General features: G+C 40.4%; 1 protein-coding gene across 6 annotated transcripts; it reads right to left on the reverse strand.

The window, feature by feature from the left end:
* Positions 1-1746: 1746 nt before the first annotated feature.
* LOC133823872 (uncharacterized) lies at positions 1747-15886 on the reverse strand. Of its 6 annotated transcripts, XR_009888467.1 has the most exons (7): positions 15518-15886; positions 15074-15409; positions 14860-14977; positions 3977-4210; positions 3724-3888; positions 3275-3340; positions 1747-2140 (listed from the first exon to the last, which is right to left on the reverse strand). XR_009888467.1 is itself a non-coding variant. In XM_062256724.1 (5 exons), exons 2-5 carry the CDS (start codon positions 15179-15181, stop codon positions 10242-10244), a joined length of 933 nt encoding a protein of 310 aa, XP_062112708.1. In that variant the 5' UTR covers positions 15182-15409; positions 15518-15886; the 3' UTR covers positions 9334-10241. The 6 variants fall into 6 exon arrangements, 2 of the variants coding, with proteins under 2 accessions (XP_062112709.1, XP_062112708.1); XR_009888466.1 differs by having other exon boundaries at positions 3275-3888; XR_009888465.1 differs by lacking the exons at positions 1747-2140; positions 3275-3340 and adding an exon at positions 10542-11020 and having other exon boundaries at positions 3544-3888.
* Between the last annotated feature and the right edge of the window lie 308 nt (positions 15887-16194).

Below are 16194 nucleotides of genomic sequence, written 5' to 3' on the forward strand. Positions count from 1 at the left end.
TGGTTAATATTTTGAGAATAAAAGCAGTTCGATCATCATTCAGTTTTTACTTATTTTTCATATCATCGATTCTAAACCTCGAAAATACTTATCTTGTCGAACAATTCTATAAAATAATATATATATATATTCTTATTTAATAATTTGTTGTATATATTAGTTTATTTTGGTGATTGCAACTTTTATACATATTGAAAAAGACTCGTATCTCCTCATTTTGCAAAAATATTGTGATTAATCTTAGTTAGAAGTAGAATAAAAATTATGTTATTGTTATTGTTATTATTATAAACAGCAGTCACTATTTTTTATTTTGAAAGTGATCAATAATTCTCTCTAATCTCTACACACCCATACAAAAAATGACATAAAAAATTGTACGTAAAAGTTAGAGTGGCATTTTAACATTTTGTGAGCTTTTTTTTTTTTTTTTTTAATGAAGTGAGCCCCTTGCTTAAAGCAAGGCCACACTATATTGATTGAGAATGAAAAAAACACATACAAAACTGGTACTTCTATACCAGCCACCTGGGATTACAAGAAAAGTAATAGTAGGAAATTAAAAACCACAACTTATAGCCCACTGAGAACCAATGCCAATGGACTAACAGGATAACGAAAAAAAATAAACCACGAAAAACAATTAACTTATTACAAACCTACAACAAGACCAGAAAAAGAAAACAACAATTACTAGGCAACACACTAACAACCTAAGGTACCCTACTACAAAAATGAGCTTTTCCGACAGTTTTTAATTATCACTATTGAGCAATGATGACAGTTGACTAACTGTCGTATTTGCCTATGTCGGCATAGGAGTAGCTACGCCGACAGTTAATAAGTGTCGTCATTGTTGGCTACGCCGACAGTTAATAGATGTCATCGTTGCTGGCAACGCCGACAGTTAATAGGTGTCGACGATGCTGCAAACGCCGACAGTTAAAAAGTGTCGCCATAACATTAAATTTATATATATAAATAATAATTTTTCAATATATATTTTTTAAAACTTTTAATTATATTTTTAACAATTGAAGTTTGATATAAATTTAAATAAAAAAATTACTCATATAATTAATTATTATTATCATAACTTGTAAAAAAAATTATATTTATCACAATAAAAATTCATATACATACAACATTTATTCATACAATTGAAATGTAAATAATACATCAAATCCCCATGAGACTAAATAATTCTCAATAAAAATTCAATATAATTCTCAATAAAAATTCATTATTCTCAATGTAAATAATACATCAAAGCCTCAGTGTACATCATTCTTACAAGCAAAAAAGAAAATAATACCCAACAATAGAGCTGTAAATGTGGGCCGGGCCGGGCCGGCCCGACCCACATTTTGGTGCCTCCGATAAATTCGGGCCAAGCCGGGCCGGCCCATTTTTGAAAGAGTAGGCCCAGCACGGCCCATGGGCCCGACCCATGTCGTGCCGTGCTCGTGCAGTGTCGGGCCGACCCACTTTATTTTTGCTAAAAAATGTGAGGAAGGAGAATTGAACCCTCCACCTCCTCTTTAACCATCAATGGACTTACCACCAAACCAAATACATTTCTTTATTTAAATTATAATTTTAGATATTTTTATATACTTTTTAACAATATTTTACACAAAATTATATCAAAGATAATTATTATAATTTTAATAACTACTAATAAATGCTAAAAAAAATTACTAACAAATCTTAAAATAAATTAATATAATTATAAAAATATAAACATTAAGAAAAATAAGACTTCTATTATCATTTTAATTTATTAATAATTGACAAATAAAAATTTATTATGATTATTAATGTCAAAATATCGGGTTTTTTATCGTGTCGTGCTTTCGAGCTAGTTTGTTCGTGCTTTCGTGTCGTGCCTTCGGGCTTGTCGTGCCGTGTCGTGCTCAGGCCCATGTCGTACCGTGCCGTGCCGTGCCAATTTTCAATTCGTGTCGTACCTGGCCCAGGCCCATATTTTTTCGTGTCGTGTCGTGCTCGTGCCTCCCGGGCTCGTGCCAGTTTCGTGCCGTGCTTAAAATCTCGGCCCGTATTTACAGCTCTACCCAACAACTTGAAGAAGAATTTCTTGTTGCCTTGGTTCTCTTAAATATCCAAATAGATTTTTAGCCTACAATACAGAATAAACACCATTAAAGTCAAACCAAAACTAAAATAAATAGAGAACTTGAGGTTGCAAAAGAAATAAAAAGGATGACTGTGGTTTTCAGTCACAAAAATGATTTATATAAAAGTTGTATTTTTCTTATCAAACTGGATAGCCTCATGGCTTAAGTAGTTAGTCTTAGTTCTTTAAACTAAGGAATACATACCTATCAATCTCAATTTAAAAGTGCTCAAGCTAGTTAGTTTATCAAATCACGTAGACATTAATAAACCAAATTACCAATCATTTATAGCACATTAGCAAATATACAATAAACAACGAGAAATTAATATACATATATACATACATATAAAGACATGCACTGTGTAGGTAATATGCATCAGATTCAAAGTCCATAGTGCTTAGCAAGAAAATAAAAGATAATATAGTTATAAATAAGAGCACCGAGAACATAAATATAATAGATCATTTATATGTAGCACAAGCATATCATATGACATTTGTTAAAGTTGTTAAAGTAACACAACGAGTTGTGAATAAGCCTAATCCAAATTGATAAATCTAATTCACATTTGAAAGTCTACGCAAAATAGAAAATCATAAGTCAACTTGCAAAATAATTTTCTTTTCATATGATATATAATTTAGTATACAATTAACTATGTTAAGTCGATTAGGAAGAGCATGCAACAGAGTTGCAAAGTAAATCAACCTATCAGCTCATTCTCATGATAATAATTTATTTGTGCACAACATTAATCGAACTTATAAAATACGAGACCTTAAATTAATAATATTTAGATGGAAGACCAAGTATTAATATATATATACAATGTATACACTAATAGATTATAAAACAACGAGTAATTTTTATAAAAATTAACTAGAAAAGAGTCCGTAAATTTCTAGATAAACGGGCAGAACAACGACTGCAAATCAGACATCCCCAAATTTTAAAAACCTGCAAACAAGGCATATGACATCCCAGAGCAGTCCAATAAAATAAAATCACAGTTCAACTCATTACACTAATTAGCTCTTAATATACTATGAACATACATAATTACATTTTAGTTTCCTAACTCGCAAATAATTTCAAAACTCAAAATAATTAAAATCTGAGATAGAAATTTATACCATAGTGCTCGGGATAGTGCAACACAGCGCATACCGATGGAGACTGATCTGGTGCACCTTGCATACCTGAAAAACCAAATTCAGGTCAAGAACAAGAACAGCAAAAGTAGTTCCCAATAGAATGTTGAAATTGGAGAACAAAAAATGAAAATGAATAGTATTTCTATGTAGCAGAGATTGTTCGTGAGAACTTGCAAGGCATCAGCATTGAACTTGTTCTCATCAAACAAGACATAGTAATGTGTGGGGTGGCTGGTTCCCTATAAAGGTTTATAAGAAAGAACTTTCATTAATATTTCCTGTTAATAAACAAAGACAAGTTTCCGACCGTTGGTTGAAACAAAAGAGAAAGCAAAGCATAGACAGAGGCAAGCATGCCCATCATTTTGATTGAAACAAATAACAGTGCAACAAAAATATATCAAGTCTTCAAACCAGGATAATGTTACTTCTGAAAGAAGAGGAAAATTGCAATGCAGTCGTCCATTTTGGCATAAGGGAACTTCCTTTTCCACACTCTAATGGTCGCCTCAACCACCGCTCTCGCCGCCCTCCTCGCTCTTCGCTTCCCAAGCTATCGAGGCAACTTCGTCGTTGCTCAACACATCCCAAACCTATTCATCATTTACACATCAATCAGAAACATTTTATAAAATCCAACATATCTAAGAATATCAATATAAGTTCTTAGTTCTTAATTACCCCATCAGTGGCGAGAACCATGAATTGGTCTTTGGGAGTGAGACGATGGTAGGTTACATCAAAGGCAATGATGATGTTTGAGCATAATGGGGAATAAAAAAAGCCAACTATGAATGGATAATCTCCTGTGCTTGTCATGTTTTAATTAGGTTCATAAACAAAGTGGTACTCTCCAATAGTGTCCAACCAGCTGGAGCTCCAACCAAAAGTTTTCAGCAAATCACTTTTTACCACCTATACAAAATATCAAAAACAGTCATAAATAATTATGATATAAATAACAATTATTAAGCGAGCAGTAGATTAAACTTTTTTCCTCATATTAAATTTTCAATAAAATGATTATGATCATGTATGATGTGTTATCATTAATGCTAATTACTACTCCTTTTTAAAGTTTTTGGGACCTTATGTTCTCCATCTTCAAAACAATTGAAAAGGTGAAACGGGCGTTACACCCAGATTTCGAGATAAGAGGTTATGACCTTGAAAACTGGGCTCGGCGGGTGAGCTCGAAATGTATGAAAACATCATATGGTCCAGCCGTAAAACCTCTGAAGTAAAACAACGACCTCGAGGATGTGTAACCTCGAATATTCTCTGAGCTCGCGATGGGCAATGGCATGACACTTAAATATATTTTTCATCAATTGCCGTCAGGCGAGATAGCTCGAGCTCGGGAAGTGCAAGCTCAGATGTGAAAGCCTCGTCAGCACCTACCTATCCCGAGCATAGAGTGAAGTTGAGTGGCGAGCTCGTGACTGACCCATAGACTTGACAGACTCAATGCCAATCGCTTATCTTGAAGACCTAATGAATCACATGGGATAGCCCATTACGTGTGAACATGCTACTGTTATGTAATCCCAATATTTAAGGGATATCATTTAATCTGTTATCCGTTCTTGATCTTCATGGGAAGTTTTCATTTATATAGTAGATAATGCATTTAATATCATTATTTCAATTGATTTACAAAATATCTTCCCGAAATATGTGGGAATGAATTCTGCAACCTTCTCTATAAATAGAGAAGGAATCACCACTTGTAGAGGAGTGATTTTTCTGATTTCTAAAGAGAAAACTCTAGGTAATTCATCTCTAGAGAATTCCCAAAAAACTCCTAAGTCTTAATAATATAGACTCGTGGACTAGGCAGATTAACTGCTGAACCACGTAAAAATCCTCTTATTTTTCTTCATCATTCATTCACTTCATTGCTTAATTGTTTAATTGCTCTACAATTTAAATTGACGAAAAACGGCATCAACAATTTAGTGCTTTCATTGAGAGCATTAAGCAGTACGTGCGTGATTCTATTCAGTCAAAAAAGCCTCCCTAAATCAACAATGGCCGCGAATGATCCCAATGTTCCTGAAGAGGAAATTGTAGATGAAGCTGACTACCCCCGATGCCCGGGAAAGCAGCCTATGGTGAATTCGGACCCTGATGAGAGGAGTGGTTCATCCGACTCTCGGGGACCACCAGCCCCTAGGCACGATGAGGACATGTATTACAATCCTGAATGATATGTCCCGATAGTGGAGCTAAAAAATCATCAACTGCGAAAGCAGTTGGCAGAAGCGAAGGAACGTAACGAGGAGCTAGCCAGATTGGCTCCTGAGGCACAAGCAGCTCAGGCCCCACCTCCGCCAGAGGCCCAAGCTCCGCCTCTGCGGGACGTTCATGTTCCACCACATAGGCCTCGTGGGCGACCGCGCAAAAACGCTGCCACCCGAAGAACGGAGCAACCTCCGCCGCCAGCAGAACAGTCTGCTCCATCAAGGCCCAGGAGAAGTAACCGGGCTGGAGCTCCTGCCAACCCAACTGCGAAGGTACCATCCAGGGTGGGGAATAACCGAGCCCCCACGGAGGCTCGGACCCAAAATCCTGGTAACACGCAGAACGTTCCAGAACCAGTTCGAGCAAACTTGGGGCCTTCTAGGCCCCGTAATGGATGGCAGCCATCATCACCCATAAGGCACCCACCATCGCCAATAAGGTATCCTTCACCAACTCGGAGAAACACACAACCGACTCAGGGATAGGGAAAGGCGAGCTGGGCAAAGACGTGGAAATGGGGAGACTGCTAGGGAGCATAGACGTACCCAACCCATGAGAAGTCAAATGTCTCGGTCTCATACTATTGAGATGAGGCAACCGGCAAGGAACCCATCTCGAAACAACCGCGCAACGAGCCATGTCAGTGAAGGCTCAGGAGACACTAGATCGATCAGTATGTATGACCAGGGACGTATAAATATTGGGAATCGAAGGGATCACCCAGATTTACATGAACATCTAAACCATTATCGAGGGAATGATAATCCATCGAATCCAGATCTGAGGGATCATCTTAATGGACGCAAGAACCCCGTACCAAGGCGCGAAACTGGGGTTGTGATTAACGATAACCAGTTCCCACTGCTTCAGGTCAGACCCCCTGTGGATCCAGTCCAAGGAAGGATTGAAAAACTGGAAATAACATTCATGCTCTTACAAAATGAACAAGGTCGGGATTGGGACGAAGAGATTGACGAAGAACTCGAACCCTTTGCCCCTCATATTTCCAGCACCCCGTTTCCTCAAGGATTCTGAATTCCTCATGTCCCACCATTTGATGGGAATTCGGATCCATACAGTCATTTAACTACATTCAACACAATCATGCGAGCCAGTAATGTGGGCTACAAGCTCAGATGCATGATATTTCCAGCCTCGCTCACGGGGCCATGGTTAGAATTTGGCCCGAGATGTCTGCCTTGACCAATGTCCGATAGCAGCCGAGTGAAACATTGAGAAGTTACCTCACAAGGTTTAATTTGGAAGTCGTCCGAGCCCGTGACGTGGACGACAGTGGCCATTTAATGGCTGTCCGTGTCGGACTAATGCCTGGAAATCCTCTCTGGGAGGATATGCAGAGGAAGCCCGCAAGGTCCTTAACCGAGTTCAATCGACGAGCTCAGAGGTTTGTTAATGTAGAAGAGGCAAGGTCAGTGTTAAATATGACCTCTCAGCCCATAACTACAACAAAAAACACAAACTCTACCTCGACCTCAGTAGATCCTACGACCTCAAAACCCCCCGGGGAAAACTCTTCTAAAAGGAAGAAGAATGAAGGGAATAACCCCGAGGCGGAAGGGGTGAAGAAGAAGAAAGGGGAAAGATATTACTCTGTACACAAAGTATATACCGAGCTTAATGATTCTAGGGTGAATATCTACCTGGTTATTGAAAACCAGGTCCTTTTCAGACAGCCTGACCCAATGAGGAACCAAAAGGCTAAAAGAGACTCCAAAAAGTACTGCAGATTTCAACCGATGAGTGCCGGAAATTAAAAGACGAGATCGAAGGATTTATCTCGAGAGGATATTTCAGACAATATGTCAGGAACCAAAACCCCAATTAGGCTTCCACCAACCATAGGGCAGCTGCAGCACCACCTGCCCAGAATAACAACTCTCGAGCAAGGGAGGATGAACGAATCCCTCCGATTGATGGAGAAGATGTCATAACCATCTCTGGGGGACCACATATTGCAGGATCGGGCAGGAATGCCCAAAAATGATATGTGAATGAGCTGAAAACTGGTGACGGGTCTCCCTACGAACCCGAACCTAAAGCTTCAAAACAACAAAGGGTTGAATCTCAACCGATAACTGTTACTGAGGATGACGCATCTCATGTACAATTCCCTCACAATGACCCGCTGGTCATCACCATTCAGCTAGCGAACAAGAGGGTACACCAAGTCCTGGTTGATAACAGGAGCTCAGTAAATATCCTCTACAAGGCCACCTTAGAAAAGATGGGACTCACACTTCGCGACCTAAAGGCTTGTGCAACGACATTGTATGAATTTTCAGGAGAAGGGATTGCCTGTATGAGATCCATCGAACTCCCTGTAACCTTGGGAGACTTCCCGGTCTTGACAACCAAGATGATGGAATTCGTAGTAGTGGATCTTCCATCGGCCTACAACGTACTGCTCGGGAGACCCGCCCTAGTAAGGTTGGGGCAGTTTCGTCTGTAAGGCATCTGGCCATCAGTTCCCGACTTCTAGTGGCATCGGGACTCTGAAAGGAGACCAGCTCGCAGGGAGGGAATGCTATAGCATTTCCGTTAGTGGAAAGAAATAGACAAGTGCACAAACACTTGTCATAATTCAGAATAAGGATGGGACAGTCTTCGAGATAGACAAAGAAATTTATCCGAGAATAGAGGAAATAGCTGATCTCGAGCCATTAGAAGAGCTCGAAGAGGTCAAGCTCGACGAAGTTGACCCCCCGAAAAATGTGATGGTTGGGAAAAACCTTCCAGAAGAAACAAAATAGCAATTAATTTGCTTTTTGAAAATGAACCAGGATGTTTTCGCGTGGTAACATTCAGGCATGGTAGGGATAAGTCTGAATGTGATAAGCCACGCTCTTAATATTGATAAGAGCTTCCCCCGAAACAGCAAAAACGAAGACTCCTAGACGACGTCAGGAAGAAGGCCCTGAAGGAAGAGGTCGACAGGTTAAAGGAAAATTGATTCATACAAGATGCCTTCTACCTGGATTGGGTCGCTAACCCGGTGCTAGTTCTGAAATCTAACAGAACATGGTGAACCTGTATTGATTAATCAGACCTCAATAAAGCATGTCCTAAGGACTCTTTCCCCTGCCTCTGATCGACGAGGCTCAACTAAAAAATGCAGCATATCAGCAGCGAGCTACCTGATATTTCAATAAAAAAGTTCGAGACAGAAAATTTGGTTTGGGACACTTGGTGCTAAGGTGTGTGTTCTTAGCTACGCGGGACCCGGCTACTGGCGTGCTCGGGCCTAATTGGGAAGGACCTTATCAAATCGAATGGTTATCCGACCTGGCGTCTACAAATTGGCAAGATTGAACGGGGATTTGGTACCAGACGCATGGAATGGAGAACATCTATGACCTTACTATCAATAGTGTAGGAATGATGTCACCTGTAACCATGCTTGTCTTTCTTTACTATGCTTCGGTTAATAAATTGTTCAATTCCGAATAAAGGTCCATTTTTGTCTCAATATGCTGTATTTTTTGCAAACTCTCTTAATTTAATAACCTATGGTCACACTCATAGGATATTACGGGGGGGGCATTAGTGGTATATATACCGTAAGCTTGAAAAAAATAAAAAAAATAGCGTACACGAAAAGAATAAAAGTGTTTGGATATAACCAAATATGCGAGCTAAGATAGTTTGGACATAACCAAATTATTAAAAGAATAAAAGTGTTTGGATATAACCAAATATGCGAGCTAAGATAGTTTGGACATAACCAAATTATTAAAGAATAAAAGTGTTTGGATATCACCAAATGACCGAGGCAAGGTAATTTGGATAAAACCAAATGCGCGATCTAGACATAACTAGATCAAAAATATTTGTGTATGGAATACGAACCAAAAACATGACCTAAATAGGTTTGGAACAAACCAGCTAAAACTAATCAACAGAAAGTTGGAATATAAATAAACCTACTTCAAGTTAAGTTGAGATCGAGGCTGGAATTTCTGGCAAAGAGATAGTTTCGTCCTCATAACTTTGGGGAGCTACCCGAGGACGAGGAAAGTAACTATAAAAGTAGGATATAACTAAACCACCCACATTACATGCCACATAAGTACTTTCGAGTGCATGGTAAAAGTAAGTTCCGACCTTGACGTGTAACGAGATCGGACACGGATACATCGAGTAAACTGTGCATAAATGCATTGAAGCTCGAGCTTAAAATCCACCACGTGTTTGTATGAATAAACAAACTTAAGGACACTTTTAATATAAATTGCTTGAAATATTTCGAATTAAGAAATGTAAAGAAAAAATATTAAAGTAAAGTCAAACACAGTATTATAAATATCATAGCTCTTTTACGAGCTATAAATTGTCTTAGCCCCAAGGGCATACAATACAGAAGATAAAAACTATTACAAGGGGTTCAAAGGGATGCAGCCCCGGGTCGAGATTTAAGAGGAAAGAGCACCCCCCTTAGCTTTCTCAGCATCCTCCTTGGCCTTCTCTGCCTCCGCCCGAGCAGCCTCCTCCGCATCGAGCCAAGCCTACCATTTGGCCACAAGCTCTTCTTCAAAAGAGCCTAGAAGCTAGTATCGAGATCGGCGTTACTGGCCCAGATCCTGTACATGACCAGGTCGACTGCCCGATCCGTCTTCTCCTTGAACTCTTCAAGAAGATGAGCCTTTTCGCCCTCCATTATCTCGAAGGTGGCCCTTTTCTCCTCCTAAAGCTTGGCATTGATCTTCTCAAGCTCCTCAAGCCTGACATTTAGCTTCTCGAGCTCGGCTATCCTAGACTTCATCTGCCCGGCTTCAGCCTCCATCTCTGTCTTTGCAGCCTTGAACTCGTCAGCGAGCTTAATTTGAAGATCCTTCGAATCTTGGGCATAGGACATGCTCGAGCGAACCTTGTTGTTCAACTTATAATTAAGTTGTGCAAAGGCAGAAAGAGACTAAAAAAATCAAATCAAGTTAGAACATACACTAAGCATAATTACAACAAATAATAAGGTGAGAAAGGGTACCGCAGTAGCGAGCTCGACACTCTTGTCGTAAAGAGTATTACAGTCCCGAGCATTGTTCAAAAACTGCCATTGGGGAGCCTCGAAGCTGCTGATGCTCTGGCCTACCCGAGACAAGACGTCCGAGCCAAGTGTGGCCCCATGAGTCCCGGCAGCATTGTCAACAACATACTCATCAACATGAGTAGAAATCAAGAACAAGCATGTTTTGGAGGCCGAGGGCTTCTTCGGAGGTGGGCCGACCGTTGAGGGGACCATGATCGAAGGAGGCAAAGAGGGAACACCTGTGGTGGACGCTTCGACCTGAGGAGTCAGATCCATGGCTGGGCTCGTAACCGTGGGAGCTAGAGGAGGAGGATTCTTCTCGGTCCTCTTAAGGACCTTGGCAGGCCGATCTGACTTTTGCGAGGCTCTCGGGCGCCTACTCCTCTTGGCCCCCTCGCCACTGACGAGCACGGTATCGAGATCAGAGTCCATGGTACCTGCATCACAAAATCACATTAGAAGACGATCTCAATAGGCATAATACAGATCGTCAAGGACTAAAAGGATAAGTAATGAGGAACCTAACTGGAACTCTCCCCCGAGCTCGTGCTCGTGCTCGGCGACCATGAAATTTCCCCATATTCGGAAGAGGCAGGGGGAGTCCCTTCCATATATGTGGAGGTTAACCTCGACAGGTCCCTATAATAATTCATCCTGTATTGGACAACTATTCCATCCCAGACCTCGTTCAGACTATACATAGTATCATACTTCCCTAACCAACTATCAAACCTATGAACCCTCTCATCTGCCCAAGACCATACATAAAATTGGTTCCTATCATCTTCACACAAGATTAAGGTATCGAGCTTATGCTTAAGTAGTGAGGGAGACCATAAAGCCAAACTAAGGTTGTACCTCTATCGCTCGAGTTCGAAGCCTCGTCATTGGCCTCGTTCCCCGAGCACGGACCTCTTAGATGGCAAGCTAGGGATCGTGCCTTAGAGCTTCGCCTCGGAGGAAGGTTGTCGGTTGGAAGAGGCACAAACTCCCTATTGGTGTACTTTTTATTGGACCAGTCATTTGTGGATTGATCCTTTTCTAGGAGACCGCGAGCTTGAAGCTTATCTTCATGCAGAAGATAAGACAGGGACCGCCTACCGTAAGGGAGTTGGAGCAAGGTTTCCTTGTGCTCCTTCATCTTTTCCGTGGGAGTAGGGCGGTGGTAGTTGGCTGAAGAATTGAATGTTATGAGTGGTCCGAGCTTAAAAAAAATTCGATCATGAAAAGAAAAGGACCGTATACTTACAGATTCACTTGAAAGAGTAATATCTGGAGGGGGTCAGGCCGTCCGTCTAGAAGAACGCGAGTTTGAAGTTGGGGGGATGGTTCGGTAGGTCTTCAAAGATTTTCTTCTCCCGGGGATAGGTCGAGAGGTAATAGAAGCCATCTCCTCCCCGAGCTCGGGAGGGGTTGCTTTTCAAACAAAAGAGATATAAAATCTCCTTTGGTGAAGGTCCTTCCCACTTTAGCTCGTGGTAAAGCGACCTTAGGGCTGACCAAATCCTGTACGAGTTGGTGTTCAGTTGGAAGGGAGCAAGCCTGACGAAATCCAAAACGTCCTCGAAAAAAGACTTCAAGGGCAATAAGGCCCCTGCCCTCATGTGCTCATGGCTCCAAGCCGTATATTGCAACTTACTGTCGGGATTCCCATCTCTCGGGGCGCGACAGCTTCGCTCATGGAAAGTTGGAGCTCGACACCTCATCAAGCCTGATAGTACAATTCTGTGGAGGGCCAAGATGTCAGAGATCTACCCTAGTGAAGAAATTGAGCTCCAATAATGCTTGGCCTCGAAAAATTCCACCCTTGAGGTGGGAATAGAGGTTGGCTGCGAAGTAGATGAGGGATTTGATGGTTCTCCCATCAGTGAAAATGGAGATCATCTGGTTTGAATGCGATTGTCACTTTAAGAGTGGGATCGATGGGGATTGGTCTGGGCTCAGGGTCTGGATCTGGGTAAATGGCGACCCTAAGTCTCTTCCTTTTCCTCTCTTCGACCTCATCAATTTGGCGATGGAAATGAGCTCGGGTGTCTTCTTGCTCGCACCTAAGTTCGTGCTCCCGTATCAAGCATTGGTTCCAAGTAAAAGGTGACTCCGGGCTCAGAGTAGCTGGCAAGTAAGGAATCGCAAATTTTGACCCCCACTTCTCTTCCGAGTTCTGCGGCATCTAGCAAGAGAACAAAAGGGTGAGGGTCAGACGAACTAGAGATTAAGAATGAAAACCAAGACGGCCTAAACTCGAATGATCGAAGGTATGGAACGAGCTCGATCAAAAGAACGAGATCAGGCTCGGAGCGTGTATTCCACGTAAAGAGGGAAAGGTGGATTTATTTTTTAGAATCCCGAAATTTTAGGAAAAAAAGTTGGCGGTTACTCAAAAAGTGATATTTTTCGGAAACGTGCAATTTGAAAACCCTCATTCTATACCTAGTTTCTTGGTTTACACGATATGATACTCGAAATTAAGATAACCCATAAAACAAGTTGAATTTGCATCGTTCATGCAAATTCTGGGTTTGGAAAATCCATAACAATAGAAGGGCTTAAAAGCTACACGGTATTGATTGAAGCATTCTAGTGCGAAACTAGTAAATGTGCCTAAGTGCAACAACGTAAGACATGCATGGAAAAAAATAAAGTATAAGCACGAATATAAGGGGTCAAGACCAGATACTTACACAATGTAGATGGCGGATACAGAGAAATCGAAGTCCGAAGGAGAGGTTGCCAGAACGATTTCACGGAGTCGAACAAGCCAATGTTGTTTTGTTTTCTTGGTTTGGAAAACATGCAAGAACTAGGAAATTCGAATTCTGGTTTTTCTTCTTTTTCCTTTGAAAACACAAGGTGAGAAAGTGAAATGAGGAAGACGATGGGGATGTATTTATAGGCCCTTGGGAATGTCAAAGGTCGGGCTGATTTGAGCCATTGGCCAGATTTCGTATCTGATCCGACAGTCAGGGACAAATGAGATGATGGTACCATAAAGTTGGCAGGCTAACGAATGTGGGCATGGTACCAAGGCACTCAAGCACTCTGATTAATCAATACCTGGTTGACGCATGTCCACACTCGAGTGCAATTGATGGTACAGTTTCCAAGGGGGGCAGTTCAAAAGTTTCCTTCTCATAGGATTCGAACTGATACTTTTGAGGGGGCAAAATGTTACACCCAGAATTCGAGATAAGAGGTTATGACCCCGAAAATTGGGCTCGTCGGGTGAGCTCAAAATGTATGAAAACATCATATGGTCCAGCCGTAAAACCTCTGAAGTAAAACAACGACCTCGAGGATGCGTAACCTCGAATATTCTCTGAGCTCGTGATGGGCAATGGCATGACACTTAAATATATTTTTCTTCAATTGTCGTCAGGCGAGATAGCTCGAGCTCGGGAAGTGCAAGCTCTAATGTGACAACCTCGTCAGCACCTAACTATCCCAAGCATAGAGTGAAGTTGAGTGGCGAGCTCGTGACTGACCCATTGACTTGACGAACTCAATGCCAATCGCTGATCTCGAAGACCTGATGAATCACCTGGGACAGCCCATTACGTGTGAACATGCTACTATTATGTAATCCCAATATTTAAGGGATATCATTTAATCTGTTATCCATTCTCGATCTTCATGGGGCGTTTCCATGTATATAGAAGATAATGCATTTAATATCATTATTTCAATGGATTTACAAAATATCTTCCCGAAATATGTGGGAATGAATTCTGCAACTTTCTCTATAAATAGAGAAGGAATCACCACTTGTAGAGGAGTGATTTTTTTATTTTATTTCTGGAGAGAAAACTCTGGGCAATTCATCTCTGAAGAATTCCCAGAAAACTCCTAAGTCTTAATAATATAGACTCGTGGACTAGGCAGATTAACTGCTGAACCACGTAAAAATCCTCTTGTTTTTCTTCATCATTCATTCGCTTCATTGTTTAATTGCTCTACAATTTAAGTTGACAAAAAATGGCGTCAACAACGTGCAATTTGGTTCAACATCAAACCATATTATTGAATTTGAATTTCCATAACATTGCATGACGCTAATCCTTGCATATTCATTCTTGTCGAACTTTATTAATCTATACAATTCAAAATAATATTTTATGTATGGATTCTATATTAAAGTAGTTGAAAAAATGGACTAATTATATCGTTGTTAAAGTTACTCACGGGCCTCCACAGACAAATCTCATTGCGTCTATAAACTCATTGTACCTGAAAACTAAACCCACACATGAACAAAATATATGGGGTAAAATTTTCTTACTCGATATGCTAGGCTTTAGATCATTGGTTAATTGAACAACCTTGATTCCATTCTTATCAGTACTTGTTCCCAAAATAGCCCTTGAATCCCCCAAATTCGCTATTATGAGATCTTCCCCCTGTTTCAATTTCATCATCAATACACACACACACACACACACACATATATATATATACATACACACATGTAGTTTGAAATTTGAAGCTTCGTTTACCTGTCTAATGGTGACAATGGAAGTGGTTCCACTACAAGAGAAATCCAATTGATGTTGAAGCTTAATATATTTGTCCATTACTTTAAAAGAGCTTGTAATAACTTCCATCCATTTATGAGAATCTCCATCCAAATCGACCGACACCAACTCAGTATCAAACGTTTTCTCTCTAAAAATTTCATAAACATCATCGTTTGAATCCACTCAAAGCTTATCAAAAGCCTCTTTTCGATCCAACTAAATCAGAGGAAGGTGATTTCTGACGAACTCACTCACTACATGACCGTTCGGTCCATGACCATCGAAAACTCCATCTCCTTCTCTCGCTCCAAAACCCTAACCAAACCAAAAATTCAGATTCACACAACAAAATTTTCAAATCTCAAAACTCGATAACATCAAATTCATATTCACACAAAAATGGTAATGTGTGAAGCTTCGAACCTCCATGGATTCCGACTAATACCCTTTAGTTTTCCGACCACTAGTGAGGCCGATCCTTGGGTGGGTTTTGAAGCTTAGACCACGAGGAGTATAGTGGTTAGGCTTGGGGAGGCTCGGGGTAGTCAGAATCTTGCCGGAAAGTGTAGGAGGCAGACGGTTTCGGACCGTTGGTTGACAGCCCTGGGCAGCGTGTACTGTCGTGAGTTCGTAGGGGTCGACGTTTCAAGGGCCAGCGATTCGACTGGGCTGGCGCATGTACAACTCCGGCGATGGGACGACGACCGTTCAGGCCTGGCTGTGGCAACACAGTAGTGAGAGAGAGAGAGAGATCTGGGAAGAGAGGGAAAAGAGGGAAAGGGAAAGCTTTAAGTTTCAGGTTTTTCTTTTTGTTTAAACTTTTCTTATTTATTTAATTAAAAAATCTGATTTTTAATATATAAATTCATTTTAAATTAACACAGTTTTTTTATTCAAATTAAAAGCATCTTGATATTTATTTCCAATAAAAATATACTAATGTGGTGATCAAAATTTATTTTATTTTGATTCTCATAATTTAAAATATAAATCTATTCTTGATAAATCTCATTTATCAAATTTAAATATTTCTTATTAATTATTTCTCAATAAATAATAATACAATTTAACAAAAGTAAAACTTTTTAAATTCAATCTAT

This window comes from Humulus lupulus, chromosome 3 (assembly GCF_963169125.1).
Source record: "Humulus lupulus chromosome 3, drHumLupu1.1, whole genome shotgun sequence".
NCBI lineage: Eukaryota > Viridiplantae > Streptophyta > Magnoliopsida > Rosales > Cannabaceae > Humulus > Humulus lupulus.